The sequence below is a fragment of the Oncorhynchus gorbuscha genome, linkage group LG18 (assembly GCF_021184085.1).
Source record: "Oncorhynchus gorbuscha isolate QuinsamMale2020 ecotype Even-year linkage group LG18, OgorEven_v1.0, whole genome shotgun sequence".
NCBI lineage: Eukaryota > Metazoa > Chordata > Actinopteri > Salmoniformes > Salmonidae > Oncorhynchus > Oncorhynchus gorbuscha.
This window is the reverse complement of record NC_060190.1, coordinates 71,098,735-71,115,289: the sequence shown is the minus strand read 5'-3', so window position 1 is coordinate 71,115,289 and position 16,555 is coordinate 71,098,735. Positions and strand designations below refer to the sequence as shown.

The following is a 16,555-nucleotide window of genomic DNA, read 5'->3' as shown; positions in this document are numbered from 1 at the left end:
GGCCAGGGACTTAGTAATGTTCTTAGTAGAGGGGTCTAACACGGGACACAGGTACTCTGCTGATACCGCCTTCATCTGGGCTGACAGACGAGGCTCCGCCTGGGGGAAGGGGGGAGAATGATGAAGAAAAAGTCACATGATGTCTTTAATAAACTACACCTTGGGAGATAGTGGTATAATGATCTTGGAGTTCGGTCAAGGCAACTGTCACCCAATTACTCATGTGTACACGATGCACCGCCCACAACCATAAGGCTCTCCAGAGGGGGGTGCGGTCTGCACAACGCATCACCGGGGGCAAACTACCTGCCCTCCAGGACACCTACAGCACCCGATGTCACAGGAAGGCAAGAATGATCATCAAGGACAGCAACCATCCCAGTCAATGCCTGTTCACCCCGCTACCATCCAGAAGGAGAGGTCAGTACAGGTGCATCAAAGCTGGGACCGAGAGACTGAAAAATAGCTTCTATCTCAAGGCCATCAGACTGTTAAACAGCAATCACTAACACAGAGAGGCTGCTGCCTACATACAGACTTGAAATCATTGGCCACTTTAATAAATGGATCACTAGTCACTTTAAATAATACCCTTTAATAATGTTTACATATCGTACATTACTCATCTCATATGTATATGCTGTATTTTATACCATCTACTGCATTTTGCCTATATCGCTCAACCATATATTTATATGTACATATTCTTACTCCATCCCTTTAGATTTGTGTGTATTAGGTAGTTGTTGAGGAATTGCTAGATTACTTGTTATATTTGTGTGTATTGGGTAGTTGTTGAGGAATTGTTAGCTTACTTGTTATATTTGTGTGTATAAGGTATTTGTTGTGGAATTGTTAGCTTACTTGTTAGATTTGTGTGTATTAGGTATTTGTTGAGGAATTGTTAGATTACTTGTTAGATATTACTGCACTGTTGGAACTAGAAGCACAAGCATTTTGCTACACTGGCATTAACATCTGCTAACAACGTGTATGTGACCAATAACATTTCATTTGATTTGTGTAGAAGCTGCCATCTACAGGTATCTAATGGAACTATACCCCTATGTCTCACGTGTAGAGGCTGCTTTCTACAGGTATCTAATGGAACTATACCCCTATGTCTCACGTGTAGAGGCTGCTTTCTACAGGTATCTAATGGAACTATACCCCTATGTCTCACGTGTAGAGGCTGCTTTCTATCTAGGTATCTAATGGAACTATACCCCTATGTCTCACGTGTAGAGGCTGCTTTCTACAGGTATCTAATGGAACTATACCCCTATGTCTCACGTGTAGAGGCTGCTTTCTACAGGTATCTAATGGAACTATACCCCTATGTCTCACGTGGAACTAGAGGCTGCTTTCTACAGGTATCTAATGGAACTATACCCCTATGTCTCACGTGTAGAGGCTGCTTTCTACAGGTATCTAATGGAACTATACCCCTATGTCTCACGTGTAGAGGCTGCTTTCTACAGGTATCTAATGGAACTATACCCCTATGTCTCACGTGTAGAGGCTGCTTTCTACAGGTATCTAATGGAACTATACCCCTATGTCTCACGTGTAGAGGCTGCTTTCTACAGGTATCTAATGGAACTATACCCCTATGTCTCACGTGTAGAGGCTGCTTTCTACAGGTATCTAATGGAACTATACCCCTATGTCTCACGTGTAGAGGCTGCTTTCTACAGGTATCTAATGGAACTATACCCCTATGTCTCACGTGTAGAGGCTGCTTTCTACAGGTATCTAATGGAACTATACCCCTATGTCTCACGTGTAGAGGCTGCTTTCTACAGGTATCTAATGGAACTATACCCCTATGTCTCACGTGTAGAGGCTGCTTTCTACAGGTATCTAATGGAACTATACTAATGGAACTATACCCCTATGTCTCACGTGTAGAGGCTGTTTTCTACAGGTATCTAATGGAACTATACCCCTATGTCTCATGTGTAGAGGCTGCTTTCTACAGGTATCTAATGGAACTATACCCCTATGTCTCACGTGTAGAGGCTGCTTTCTACAGGTATCTAATGGAACTATACCCCTATGTCTCACGTGTAGAGGCTGCTTTCTACAGGTATCTAATGGAACACTACACATATCGGCTTTCAACAACCTCTACTCTGTTTAGTCAACAGAAAGCACTCAGATGTTTAGTCAACAGAAAGCACTCAGATGTTTAGTCAACAGAAAGCACTCAGATGTTTAGTCAACAGAAAGCACTCAGATGTTTAGTCAACAGAAAGCACTCAGATGTTTAGTCAACAGAAAGCACTCAGATGTTTAGTCAACAGAAAGCACTCAGATGTTTAGTCAACAGAAAGCACTCAGATGTTTAGTCAACAGAAAGCACTCAGATGTTTAGTCAACAGAAAGCACTCAGATGTTTTACCTGTATCGAGTGAGGGTTCCACATAACAAACATGTCATATGAGCCAGTAACGTCCTGAACCAGTGAAATAAACTGAAGAAGAAAAGCTGATTTAACCTCCGCCTGAAATCCTGCTGCCACATGTTGACATACCTGGACCTTCATCTTGAAGTCATCCTGACTGGCTGAAGACTTCATCTGACACACACTGTAGAGAGAGAAGACAGAGACATAAAGACACACTGCAGAGAGAGAAAACAGAGACATAATCACACACTGCAGAGAGAGAAAACAAGGAGACATAAACACACACTGCAGAGAGAGAAGACAGAGACATAAACACTCCGCCTGAGAAGAGAGAGACAAGGAGACATAAACACACACTGCAGAGAGGGAAGACAAGGAGACATAAACACACACTGCAGAGAGAGAAGACAGAGACATAAACACACACTGCAGAGAGAGAAGACAAAGAGACATAAACAAACACACACTGCAGAGAGAGAAGACAGAGACATAAACACATACTGCAGAGAGAGCAGACAGAGACATAAACACATACTGCAGAGAGAGCAGACAGAGACATAAACACACACTGCAGAGAGAGAAGACAGAGACATAAACACACTGCAGAGAGAGAAGACAGAGACATAAACACACTGCAGAGAGAGAAGACAGAGACATAAACACACACTGTAGAGAGAGTAGACAAAGAGACATAAACACACACTGCAGAGAGAGAAGACAAAGATACATAAACACACACTGCAGAGAGAGAAGACAAAGAGACATAAACACACACTGCAGAGAGAGAAGACAGAGACATAAACACACACTGCAGAGAGAGAAGACAGAGACATAAACACACACTGCAGAGAGAGAAGACAGAGACATAAACACACACTGCAGAGAGAGAAGACAGAGACATAAACACACACTGCAGAGAGAGAAGACAAAGAGACATAAACACACACTGCAGAGAGAGAAGACAGAGACATAAACACACACTGCAGAGAGAGAAGACAGAGACATAAACACACACTGCAGAGAGAGAAGACAGAGACATAAACACACACTGCAGAGAGAGAAGACAAAGAGACATAAACACACACTGCAGAGAGAGAAGACAGAGACATAAACACACACTGCAGAGAAAGAAGACAAGGAGACAAACATACACTGCAGAGAGAGAAGACAGAGACATAAACACACACTGCAGAGAGAGAAGACAAAGAGACATAAACACACACTGTAGAGAGAGAAGACAGAGACATAAACACACACTGCAGAGAGAGAAGAAAGAGACATAAACACACACTGTAGAGAGAGAAGACAAGGAGACATGAACACACACTGTAGAGAGAGAAGACAAAGAGACGTAAACACACACTGTAGAGAGAGAAGACAGAGACATAAACACACACTGCAGAGAGAGAAGACAGAGACATAAACACACACTGCAGAGAGAGAAGACAAAGAGACGTAAACACACACTGTAGAGAGAGAAGACAGAGACATAAACACACACTGTAGATAGAGTAGACAAAGAGACATAAACACACACTGCAGAGAGAGAAGACAGAGACATAAACACACACTGCAGAGAGAGAAGACAGAGACATAAACACACACTGCAGAGAGAGAAGACAAAGAGACATAAACACACACTGCAGAGAGAGAAGACAGAGACATAAACACACACTGCAGAGAGAGAAGACAAAGAGACATAAACACACACTGCAGAGAGAAGACAGAGACATAAACACACACTGCAGAGAGAGAAGACAGAGACATAAACACACACTGCAGAGAAAGAAGACAAGGAGACAAACACACACTGCAGAGAGAGAAGACAAAGAGACATAAACACACACTGCAGAGAGAGAAGACAAGAGACATAAACACACACTGCAGAGAGAGACAACAGAGACATAAACACACACTGCAGAGAGAAAGACAGAGACATAAACACACACTGCAGAGAGAGAAGACAGAGACATAAACACACACTGCAGAGAGAGAAGACAAAGAGACATAAACACACACTGCAGAGAGAGAAGACAGAGACATAAACACACACTGCAGAGAGAGAAGACAGAGACATAAACACACACTGCAGAGAGAGAAGACAAAGAGACATAAACACACACTGCAGAGAGAGAAGACAGAGACATAAACACACACTGCAGAGAGAGTAGACAAAGAGACATAAACACACACTGCAGAGAGAAGACAGAGACATAAACACACACTGCAGAGAGAGAAGACAGAGACATAAACACACACTGCAGAGAAAGAAGACAAGGAGACAAACACACACTGCAGAGAGAAGACAGAGACAAGGAGACATAAACACACACTGCAGAGAGAGAAGACAGAGACATAAACACACACTGCAGAGAGAGAAGACAAGGAGACATAAACACACACTGCAGAGAGAGTAGACAAAGAGACATAAACACACACTGCAGAGAGAGTAGACAGAGACATAAACACACACTGCAGAGAGAGAAGACAGAGACATAAACACACACTGCAGAGAGAGAAGACAGAGACATAAACACACACTGCAGAGAGAGAAGACAGAGACATAAACACACACTGCAGAGAGAGAAGACAAAGAGACATAAACACACACTGCAGAGAGAGAAGACAGAGACATAAACACACACTGTAGAGAGAGAAGACAAGGAGACATAAACACACACTGCAGAGAGAGTAGACAAAGAGACATAAACACACACTGCAGAGAGAGAAGACAAGGAGACATAAACACACACTGCAGAGAGAGTAGACAAAGAGACATAAACACACACTGCAGAGAGAGTAGACAGAGACATAAACACACACTGCAGAGAGAGAAGACAAAGAGACATAAACACACACTGCAGAGAGAGAAGACAGAGACATAAACACACACTGCAGAGAAAGAAGACAAGGAGACAAACACACACTGCAGAGAGAGAAGACAGAGACATAAACACACACTGCAGAGAGAGAAGACAAAGAGACATAAACACACACTGTAGAGAGAGAAGACAAAGAGACATAAACACACACTGCAGAGAGAGAAGACAAAGAGACAAACACACACTGCAGAGAGAGAAGACAAAGAGACATAAACACACACTGCAGAGAGAGAAGACAGAGACATAAACACACACTGCAGAGAGAGAAGACAGAGACATAAACACACACTGCAGAGAGAGAAGACAGAGACATAAACACACACTGCAGAGAGAGAAGACAGAGACATAAACACACACTGCAGAGAGAGAAGACAAAGAGACATAAACACACACTGCAGAGAGAGAAGACAGAGACATAAACACTCCGCCTGAGAAGAGAGAGACAAGGAGACATAAACACACACTGCAGAGAGGGAAGACAAGGAGACATAAACACACACTGCAGAGAGAGAAGACAGAGACATAAACACACTGCAGAGAGAGAAGACAAAGAGACGTAAACACACACTGTAGAGAGAGAAGACAGAGACATAAACACACACTGTAGATAGAGTAGACAAAGATACATAAACACACACTGCAGAGAGAGAAGACAGAGACATAAACACACACTGTAGAGAGAGAAGACAAAGAGACGTAAACACACACTGTAGAGAGAGAAGACAGAGAGATAAACACACACTGCAGAGAGAGAAGACAGAGACATAAACACACACTGCAGAGAGAGAAGACAAAGAGACGTAAACACACACTGTAGAGAGAGAAGACAGAGACATAAACACACACTGTAGATAGAGTAGACAAAGATACATAAACACACACTGCAGAGAGAGAAGACAGAGACATAAACACACACTGCAGAGAGAGAAGACAGAGACATAAACACACACTGCAGAGAGAGAAGACAGAGACATAAACACACACTGCAGAGAAAGAAGACAAGGAGACAAACACACACTGCAGAGAGAGAAGACAGAGACATAAACACACACTGCAGAGAGAGAAGACAAGGAGACATAAACACACACTGCAGAGAGAGTAGACAAAGAGACATAAACACACACTGCAGAGAGAGTAGACAGAGACATAAACACACACTGCAGAGAGAGAAGACAGAGACATAAACACACACTGCAGAGAGAGAAGACAGAGACATAAACACACACTGCAGAGAAAGAAGACAAGGAGACAAACACACACTGCAGAGAGAGAAGACAGAGACATAAACACACACTGCAGAGAGAGAAGACAAAGAGACATAAACACACACTGTAGAGAGAGAAGACAAAGAGACATAAACACACACTGCAGAGAGAGAAGACAGAGACATAAACACACACTGCAGAGAGAGAAGACAGAGACATAAACACACACTGCAGAGAGAGAAGACAGAGACATAAACACACACTGCAGAGAGAGAAGACAAAGAGACATAAACACACACTGCAGAGAGAGAAGACAGAGACATAAACACACACTGCAGAGAGAGAAGACAAAGAGACATAAACACACACTGCAGAGAGAGAAGACAGAGACATAAACACACACTGCAGAGAGAGAAGACAGAGACATAAACACACACTGCAGAGAGAGAAGCCAGAGACATAAACACACACTGCAGAGAGAGAAGACAAAGAGACATAAACACACACTGCAGAGAGAGAAGACAGAGACATAAACACACTGCAGAGAGAGAAGACAAAGATACATAAACACACACTGCAGAGAGAGAAGACAGAGACATAAACACACACTGCAGAGAGAGAAGACAGAGACATAAACACACACTGCAGAGAGAGAAGACAGAGACATAAACACACACTGCAGAGAGACGTATGATGATGAGTGTGATGATGGCTGTGTGTTGTCTGTGTGTGAGGGTCAGTGTGTGAGGGTCAGTGTGATGATGAGTGTGTGTTGTCACTGTGTGAGGGTCCGTGTGATGATGACTGTGTGCTGTCACTGTGTGAGGGTCAGTGTGATGATGACTGTGTGTTGTCACTGTGTGAGGGTCAGTGTGATGATGAGTGTGTGTTGTCACTGTGTGAGGGTCAGTGTGATGATGGCTGTGTGTTGTCACCATGTGAGGGTCAGTGTGTGAGGGTCAGTGTGATGATGACTGTGTTATCAGTGTGTGAGGGTCAGTGTGTGAGGGTCAGTGTGATGATGAGTGTGTGTTGTCACCGTGTGAGGGTCAGAAGGGGATCATGTAGTCTCACCTGCCATCCGAGGCCTGGCTAAATTCTGACGGCTCCTCATCAGTGCTGACATAACCATTCTCTGTCGGGACACACATAGAAACACCAACAGTGAGTGAGTGAGTGAGTGAGTGAGTGAGTGAGTGAGTGAGTGAGTGAGTGAGTGAGTGAGTGAGTGAGTGAGTGAGTGAGTGAGTGAGTGAGTGAGTGAGTGAGTGAGTGAGTGAGTGAGTAGAAACACCAACAGTGAGTGAGTGAGTGAGTGAGTGAGTGAGTGAGTGAGTGAGTGAGTGAGTGAGTGAGTGAGTGAGTGAGTGAGTGAGTGAGTGAGTGAGTGAGAGAGTGAGTGAGTGAGTGTGTGCGTGCGGGTGTCCTCACCATGCTGTACGTTGTGGATGAGTGCCTGCAGCTCAGGGATACACTCAGCCTTCTCTCTCAGTGCATCCAGGATGATGTGATTGTGGGCAGAGCCAATCACATCTGTCTGTCTCAGCTGACCCTCCAACAGACGAATCTGAGACTCCTTCTGAGCCACCTGTAACCCCTATACACACACACACACACACACACACACACACACACACACACACACACACACACACACACACACACACACACACACACACACACACACACACACACACACACACACACACACACACACACACACACACACACACACACACACTCCTCTTATTCCAACTGTCCTGCAGTCCTTGGAAAGACCAGCAGAGGGAGATATACATCAACGAAACAGACACTGAACTATCAGCTGTTCTTGTGTTCATTACCTTGTCAATGGAGGCCTTGAGGAAGTGGTCCAACAGGTGCCGGGCCTCAGCCAGAGAGCAGGAGCTGATGACCACTGAGGTGTCCACTGAGTCCAGCTCCTCCTGCAGGAAATATCCAGCACTAAGACATATACTACTACAAGATGGCTGTGGTCCTGTGTGTGTGTGTGTGTGTGTGTGTGTGTGTGTGTGTGTGTGTGTGTGTGTGTGTGTGTGTGTGTGTGTGTGTGTGTGTGTGTGTGTGTGTGTGTGTGTGTGTGTGTGTGTGTGTTCTTACCTTGGTTTCCTCTATCTGTATGAAGGTAGCTTGGCAGTCTGATAGGCTGTCGTTGATATAGTCAATGTTTGCGTTCAGAACCTCAATGTCCTCGTTCATTTCCTGGACAAGGCGGTCCTCTGTGTCAGGCCCCTCCCCCTCCGCCATTAGCACCTCCCTCTTACGCAACAGTGCCTCCTGCTGTAAGGACAGCTCCTCACGCTTCTGTCTCACACACACACACACACACACACACACACACACACACACACACACACACACACACACACACACACACACACACACACACACACACACACACACACACACACACACACACACACACACACAGGAGAAAGAAAACCCACGTTAGCTATATCAATATGGTGATTAATTCAAGGAAGGGTTGAAGAAGAATGCATTTTTTGACTATTTTAACTGGTCACTATGACAACCACTGCAGACAGCAAAGTCTGTAACACTTTACTTATAAACTGCAGGGTGTAACCGCCTCAAAGTGAATTAAAAGTAGTGTTAGCAGGACGAGGAAGTGTCCCTAGAGGACAGAGGAAGTGACCTCATACCTTGATGAGTCGGTCCATGTCGGCCTCTACGTTGGTGATGGTCATCCTCTGCATGACGATGTCCAGGATCCTCCTCTCCAGTGTTTGCCACTTCTGACGGGCCGCCTTGGTGAAACTGCTACGACCCCTCAGAACCCCCTTACCCTGCTGGACACGAGTCCTACTCCTACACAGAGAGAAAGACCAAGGACAATACAGGTTAACTGTCAGTCCTAGAACACCCTGCTGGACACGAGTCCTACTCCTACACAGAGAGAAAGACCAAGGACAATACAGGTTAACTGTCAGTCCTAGAACACCCTGCTGGACACGAGTCCTACTCCTACACAGAGAGAAAGACCAAGGACAATACAGGTTAACTGTCAGTCCTAGAACACCCTGCTGGACACGAGTCCTACTCCTACACAGAGAGAAAGACCAAGGACAATACAGGTTAACTGTCAGTCCTAGAACACCCTGCTGGACACGAGTCCTACTCCTACACAGAGAGAAAATACAGACCAAGGACAATACAGGTTAACTGTCAGTCCTAGAACACCCTGCTGGACACGAGTCCTACTCCTACACAGAGAGAAAGACCAAGGACAATACAGGTTAACTGTCAGTCCTAGAACACCCTGCTGGACACGAGTCCTACTCCTACACAGAGAGAAAATACAGACCAAGGACAATACAGGTTAACTGTCAGTCCTAGAACACCCTGCTGGACACGAGTCCTACTCCTACACAGAGAGAAAGACCAAGGACAATACAGGTTAACTGTCAGTCCTAGAACACCCTGCTGGACACGAGTCCTACTCCTACACAGAGAGAAAGACCAAGGACAATACAGGTTAACTGTCAGTCCTAGAACACCCTGCTGGACACGAGTCCTACTCCTACACAGAGAGAAAGACCAAGGACAATACAGGTTAACTGTCAGTCCTAGAACACCCTGCTGGACACGAGTCCTACTCCTACACAGAGAGAAAGACCAAGGACAATACAGGTTAACTGTCAGTCCTAGAACACCCTGCTGGACACGAGTCCTACTCCTACACAGAGAGAAAGACCAAGGACAATACAGGTTAACTGTCAGTCCTAGAACACCCTGCTGGACACGAGTCCTACTCCTACACAGAGAGAAAGACCAAGGACAATACAGGTTAACTGTCAGTCCTAGAACACCCTGCTGGACACGAGTCCTACTCCTACACAGAGAGAAAGACCAAGGACAATACAGGTTAACTGTCAGTCCTAGAACACCCTGCTGGACACGAGTCCTACTCCTACACAGAGAGAAAGACCAAGGACAATACAGGTTAACTGTCAGTCCTAGAACACCCTGCTGGACACGAGTCCTACTCCTACACAGAGAGAAAGACCAAGGACAATACAGGTTAACTGTCAGTCCTAGAACACCCTGCTGGACACGAGTCCTACTCCTACACAGAGAGAAAGACCAAGGACAATGTTAGCTAATTTGTTAGCATAATTCGCTAGCTAGCTGTTGTACTAGCTAGGTAAAATCAAGACGCAAGGCGCACTTCACAGAACAGGCATTCCTTAGTCAAAATATGCAAATACGTGCTCCAACAAACCAATAGAATCTCGCTGCAGCTCACTGATTCTCAGTGTGTTTCATGCTTTAAGCAGCTCAGATTGTCTGTGTGTTTCATGCTTTAAGGAGTTCAGATTGTCTGTGTGTTTCATGCTTTAAGCAGCTCAGATTGTCTGTGTGTTTCAAGCAGCTCACATGCAGGCACATAGGCATGCACACCACAGGAGGCTGGTGGCACCTTAAAGGGGGAGGATGGGCTTGTGGTAATGACTGGAGAGGAATCAGTGGAATGGTATCAAATACATCAAACACATGGTCTCCAGGTGTGAGACATTCCATTTCTCCTGTTCCGGCCATTATTATGAGCCGTCCTCCTCTCAGCAGCCTCCACTGAGGCACACACACACACACACACACACACACACACACACACACACACACACACACACACACACACACACACACACACACACACACACACACACACACACACACACACACACACACACACACACACACACACACACACACACACACACACACACACACACACACACACCTCGCCGTGACTCACCCAACAACCCGTGTCCCATTGTTGGTCACCCCTTCGCTCTGTCCCAGGTAGCCGTTCATCTTGGTGTTCCACTGTCTCACTATGTTAGACACATTGGTTGGTGTGGTCCTAAACCACAATATAAACAACACAAGCTATGAGCGAGATGAACGTGTTGTTCATCATGACACACTGTGTAGTGAAACAGAGGCTCAACAGTACATGTTTATCCATCAGCAGATCACATTCAGACTAGATCTCGGGTCTTCTCTCTCACAAACACACGGGATTATTAAGCTCTTGACAAGGGAAAAAGCTAGCGATTCGATGGTGCAGGTGGTAGCGTTTCAAGCTCAGCAGTAAGGTTAACCAGTTGAACTTGGTGACAGTAGCAGTACTGCCTACCTGTTGGACTCTGGTTCAGAGGAGGTGGTGCTGGGAGACAGTTCAGCTCCAGAGTCTGGGGGCTGTAAACGTCTAGCCATGCGTCCAGACAGGGGTTTAGCCAGCCGTCGTAACGCTGTCACCTCCTGACTCTTTCTACGTAAGACAAGCTCCTGCTGACACTTCTGACTCTCCAACGACCTAATCTGGTACTGAGGGAGGGGGGTGGAGAGATGTCAGACAATACATATGGAGTACATGACTCATAGAGGTTAAACACATATAGAGGGGTTGGGTTAAACGCAGGCGACACATTTCAGTTGAAGGCATTCAGTTGTACAACTGACTAGATATCCCCCTTTCCTTTCTGTTGTACAACTGACTAGGTATCCCCCGTTCCCTTCCTCTGTACTAATGATTTATTGAACTGGCCTGAGAAGGGAGGTAACAGGTATCCCCCTTCCCCTTCCTCTGTGCTAATGATTTATTGAACTGGCCTGAGAAGGGAGGTAACAGGTATCCCACTTCCCCTTCCTCTGTACTAATGATTTATTGAACTGGCCTGAGAAGGGAGGTAACAGGTATCCCCCTTTCCCTTCCTCTGTACTAATGATTTATTGAACTGGCCTAAGAAGGGAGGTAACAGGTATCCCCCTTCCCCTTCCCCTGTATTAACCTAGAAATGTTTAAAAAGTATCTGGTTGAGTACAAGAGTAACATAAGTGTATTACGTATCTCCAGGCATACACTTCTATGTCACCTCACACACACACCCTGACACACACACCCTGACACACACACCCTGACACACACACCCTGACACACCCTGACACACACATCCTGACACACACACACACACCCTGACACACACACAAACACACCCTGACACACACATCCTGACACACACCCTGACACACACACACACACCCTGACACACACACCCTGACACACACACAAACACACCCTGACACACACATCCTGACACACACACACACCCTGACACACACACCCTGACACACACACAAACACACCCTGACACACACACACACACACACAAACACACCCTGACACACACACACACAAACACACCCTGACACACACACACAAACATACCCTGACACACACACAAACACACCCTGACACACACACACCCTGACACCCACACCCTGACACACACACCCTGACACACACACAAACACACCCTGACACACACATCCTGACACACACACACGCACCCTGACACACACACAAACACACCCTGACACACACATCCTGACACACACCCTGACACACACACACACACACACAAACACACCCTGACACACACACACACCCTGACACACACACCATGACACACACACACCCTGACACACACACCCTGACACACACACCCTGACACACACACCCTGACACACACACCCTGACACACACACACACACCCTGACACACACACACAAACACGTACCTCCTGTCGTCGCTGCTCCTTCTTGAGCTGAGCGATCTCTCTGTTCCTCTTGGCTTCCACCATCCTCCTCCTCAGCTGCTCCTCCTTCATCTGCTTCATCAGCGCCACCTGGGGACCGGAAGAAGAACTGCACTTAGCTGAAGAGAACCCTCAAACTTGCTTACAAACTTCTCAGGGAGCTTCGGCCATCAATGACTGTGGGGGGAATACCCTCACATAGGGCTATAAACATTGCAGATGGAAATGTCTTGCAATGTACAGTACCAGTCAATAGTGAAGATGTCAAAACTATGAAATAACACATATGGAATCATGTAGTAACCAAAAAAGTGTTAAACAAAAGCAAATATATTTTAAGATTTTACATAGTAGCCACCATTTGCCTTGATGACAGCTTTGCACACTCAATTGTGTTGTAACAAGGTGGGGGGGGTATACAGAAGATAGCCATGTTTGGTAAAAGACCAAGTCCATATTATGGCAAGAACAGCTCAAATAAGCAAAGAGAAACGAGAGTCCATCATTACTTTAAAAATGAAGATGCAGTCGCAAAAACAATCAAGCGCTATGATGAAACTGGCTCTCATGAGGACCGCCACAGGAAAGGAAGACCCAGAGTTACCTCTACTGCAGAGGATAAGTTCATTAGAGTTAACTGTCTCTCATGAGGACCGTCACAGGAAAGGAAGACCCAGAGCTACCTCTGCTGCAGAGGATAAGTTCATTAGAGTTAACTGTCTCTCATGAGGACCGTCACAGGAAAGGAAGACCCAGAGTTACCTCTGCTGCAGAGGATAAGTTCATTAAGTTACCAGCCTCAGAAATGGCTGCCCAAATAAATGCTCCACAGAGTGGAGGTAACATACACATCTGAACATCAACTGTTCAGAGGAGACTGTGTGAATCAGGCATTCATGGTCGAATTGTTGCAAATAAACCACTACTAAAGGACACCAATAAGAAGAAGAGACTTGCCTGGGCCAAGAAACACAAGCAATGGACATTAGACCGGTGGAAATCTGTCCTTTGGTCTGATGAGTCCAGATTTAAGATTTTTGATTTCAATCGCTGTGTCTTTGTGAGACGCAGAGTAGGTGAACGGATGATCTCCGCATGTGTGGTTCCCACCGTGAAGCATGGAGGAGGAGGTGTGATGGTGTGGGGTGTTTTGCTGGTGACACTGTCTGTGATTTATTTAGAATTCAAGGCACACATAACCAGCATGTCTACCACAGCATTCTACAGCAATATTGTCATCCCATCTGATTTGTGCTTAGTGGGACTATCATTTGTTTTTCAACAAGACAAAGACCCAGAACACACCTCCAGGCTGTGTAAGGGCTATATGACCAATGAGAATGATGGAGTGCTGCATCAGATGACCTGGCCTCCACAATCACCTGACCTCAACCCAAGTGAGATGGTTTGGGATGAGTTTGAGTGAAGGAAAAGCAGCCAACAAGTGCTCAGCATATGTGGAAACTCCTTCAAGGCTGTTGGAAAAGCATTCCTCATGAAAATGGTTGAGAGAATGCCAAGAGTGTGCAAAGCTGTCATCAAGGCAAAGGGTGGCTACTTTGAAGAATCTCAAATATAAAATATATTTTGATTTGTTTAACACTTTTTTTGGTTACTACATGATTCCATATGTGTTATTTCATAGTTTTGATGTCTTCACTATTCTACAATGTAGAAAATAGTCAAAATAAAGAAAAACCCTTGAATGAGTAGGTGTGTCAAAACTTTTGACTGGTACTGTTTATAGTTGACACAATTCTCTGCCTCCTACTCCATTCTCCTCCTCTCCCTCTCACTATCCTTGTCCTGCCCTCCTCTCCTCTCCTCTGCCCTCCTCCTCCTCCTCACCTTGGCTTTCTTCATCTCGTTGACCTCCTGCTCCAGATTCTTCAGCTCTCGTTCATAGCGTCCCTGGTTCTTCAGTAGCCTCGCGTGTTCCTTCTGAGCCGCCTGTAGCTTCATCAGGTCTCTGTTCATCTCCTTTAGCCTCTTCTCATAATCTGACTTGATCCTGCTAGCCTTCTCCTCCGTGTAGTTCTCCATGGACACTAGAAAGGAGGAGAGAGAGAGTGATGCTTATTAAATGAGGTAGAGCTGAAATTGAGTACAGTATGTAAAGGTTACTGCAAATATAAGGAAACACTTCAGTAAATGAGGGATACAAAGTATATTGAAAGCAGGTGATTCCACATGAACATCTTAGGGTCATGTATAAAAATGCCCAGGTGCCCATTATTTTGGCTACCATGACTAGAAGAGATCTCAGTGACTATGAAAGAGGGGTCTCAAAGGAGCATAGGGAGTTTAAAGGGTGTGTGTGTGTGTGTGTGTGTGTGTGTGTGTGTGTGTGTGTGTGTGTGTGTGTGTGTGTGTGTGTGTGTGTGTGTGTGTGTGTGTGTGTGTGCGTGCGTGCGTGCGTGCGTGCGTGCGTGCGTGCGTGCGTGCGTGCGTGCGTGCGTGCGTGCGTGCGTGCGTGTGTGTGTGAGACAGTGTTTTCCACCATCATCAACAAAACACCAAATGATGGAATTTCTCATGGAAGAACTGTGTCAGCATCCCTCCAATAGAGTCCCAGACACTTGTAGAATCTATATCAAGGTGCTTTGATGCTGTTCTGGCTCGTGGTGAGCCGATGCCCTATTAAGACACTATACTAATAAAGTGCTGCCCTACCTTCTTCATCAAGGCAGGTCCTACAGGCCTGGACTACTGTTCAGGTCAGGTGCCACAAAGAGGGACTTAGGAAAATTGCAATTGTCTCAGAACAGGGCAGGACGGCTGGTCCTTGGATGTACACAGAGAGCTATAACATTAATAATATACATGTCTCTCCTCTCGAAGTAGAGGAGAGATCGACTTCATCACTACTTGTATTTATGAGAGATGCTGACATGTTGAAAGTACAGAGCTGTCTGTTTAAACTACTGGCACACAGCTCAGACAACCATGTGTACCCCACAAGACATGCCACCAGTCCAGAACAGACTATGGGAGGTGCACAGTACTACATAGAGCCATGACTACATGGAACTCTATTCCACAGTACTACATAGAGCCATGACTACATGGAACTCTATTCCACAGTACTACATAGAGCCATGACTACATGGAACTCTATTCCACAGTACTACATAGAGCCATGACTACATGGAACTCTATTCCACAGTACTACATAGAGCCATGACTACATGGAACTCTATTCCACAGTACTACATAGAGCCATGACTACATGGAACTCTATTCCACAGTACTACATAGAGCCATGACTACAGGGAACTCTATTCCACAGTACTACATAGAGCCATGACTACATGGAACTCTATTCCACAGTACTACATAGAGCCATGACTACATAGAACTCTATTCCACAGTACTACATAGAGCCATGACTACATGGAACTCTATTCCACAGTA

The 16,555-nt window shown here is 45.5% G+C and overlaps 1 protein-coding gene across 2 annotated transcripts in view; it reads right to left on the bottom strand.

Annotated features, from left to right (window-relative positions):
- LOC124003619 (kinesin-like protein KIF21B) overlaps nucleotides 1-16,555 on the bottom strand; it is a 153,729-nt gene that overhangs the window by 43,644 nt on the left and 93,530 nt on the right. For both annotated transcript variants that reach the window (XM_046312027.1, XM_046312028.1), the window contains exons 14-24: nucleotides 14,990-15,189; nucleotides 13,124-13,231; nucleotides 11,680-11,870; nucleotides 11,296-11,403; nucleotides 9,182-9,347; nucleotides 8,619-8,822; nucleotides 8,342-8,443; nucleotides 7,929-8,094; nucleotides 7,572-7,632; nucleotides 2,537-2,591; nucleotides 1-99 (exon numbers count right to left, since the gene is read on the bottom strand). The exon at nucleotides 1-99 is cut by the window's left edge and continues 116 nt beyond it. In XM_046312027.1, the coding sequence (XP_046167983.1) occupies nucleotides 1-99; nucleotides 2,537-2,591; nucleotides 7,572-7,632; nucleotides 7,929-8,094; nucleotides 8,342-8,443; nucleotides 8,619-8,822; nucleotides 9,182-9,347; nucleotides 11,296-11,403; nucleotides 11,680-11,870; nucleotides 13,124-13,231; nucleotides 14,990-15,189 (1,460 nt within the window). The remainder of the gene's footprint in view (nucleotides 100-2,536; nucleotides 2,592-7,571; nucleotides 7,633-7,928; nucleotides 8,095-8,341; nucleotides 8,444-8,618; nucleotides 8,823-9,181; nucleotides 9,348-11,295; nucleotides 11,404-11,679; nucleotides 11,871-13,123; nucleotides 13,232-14,989; nucleotides 15,190-16,555) is intronic.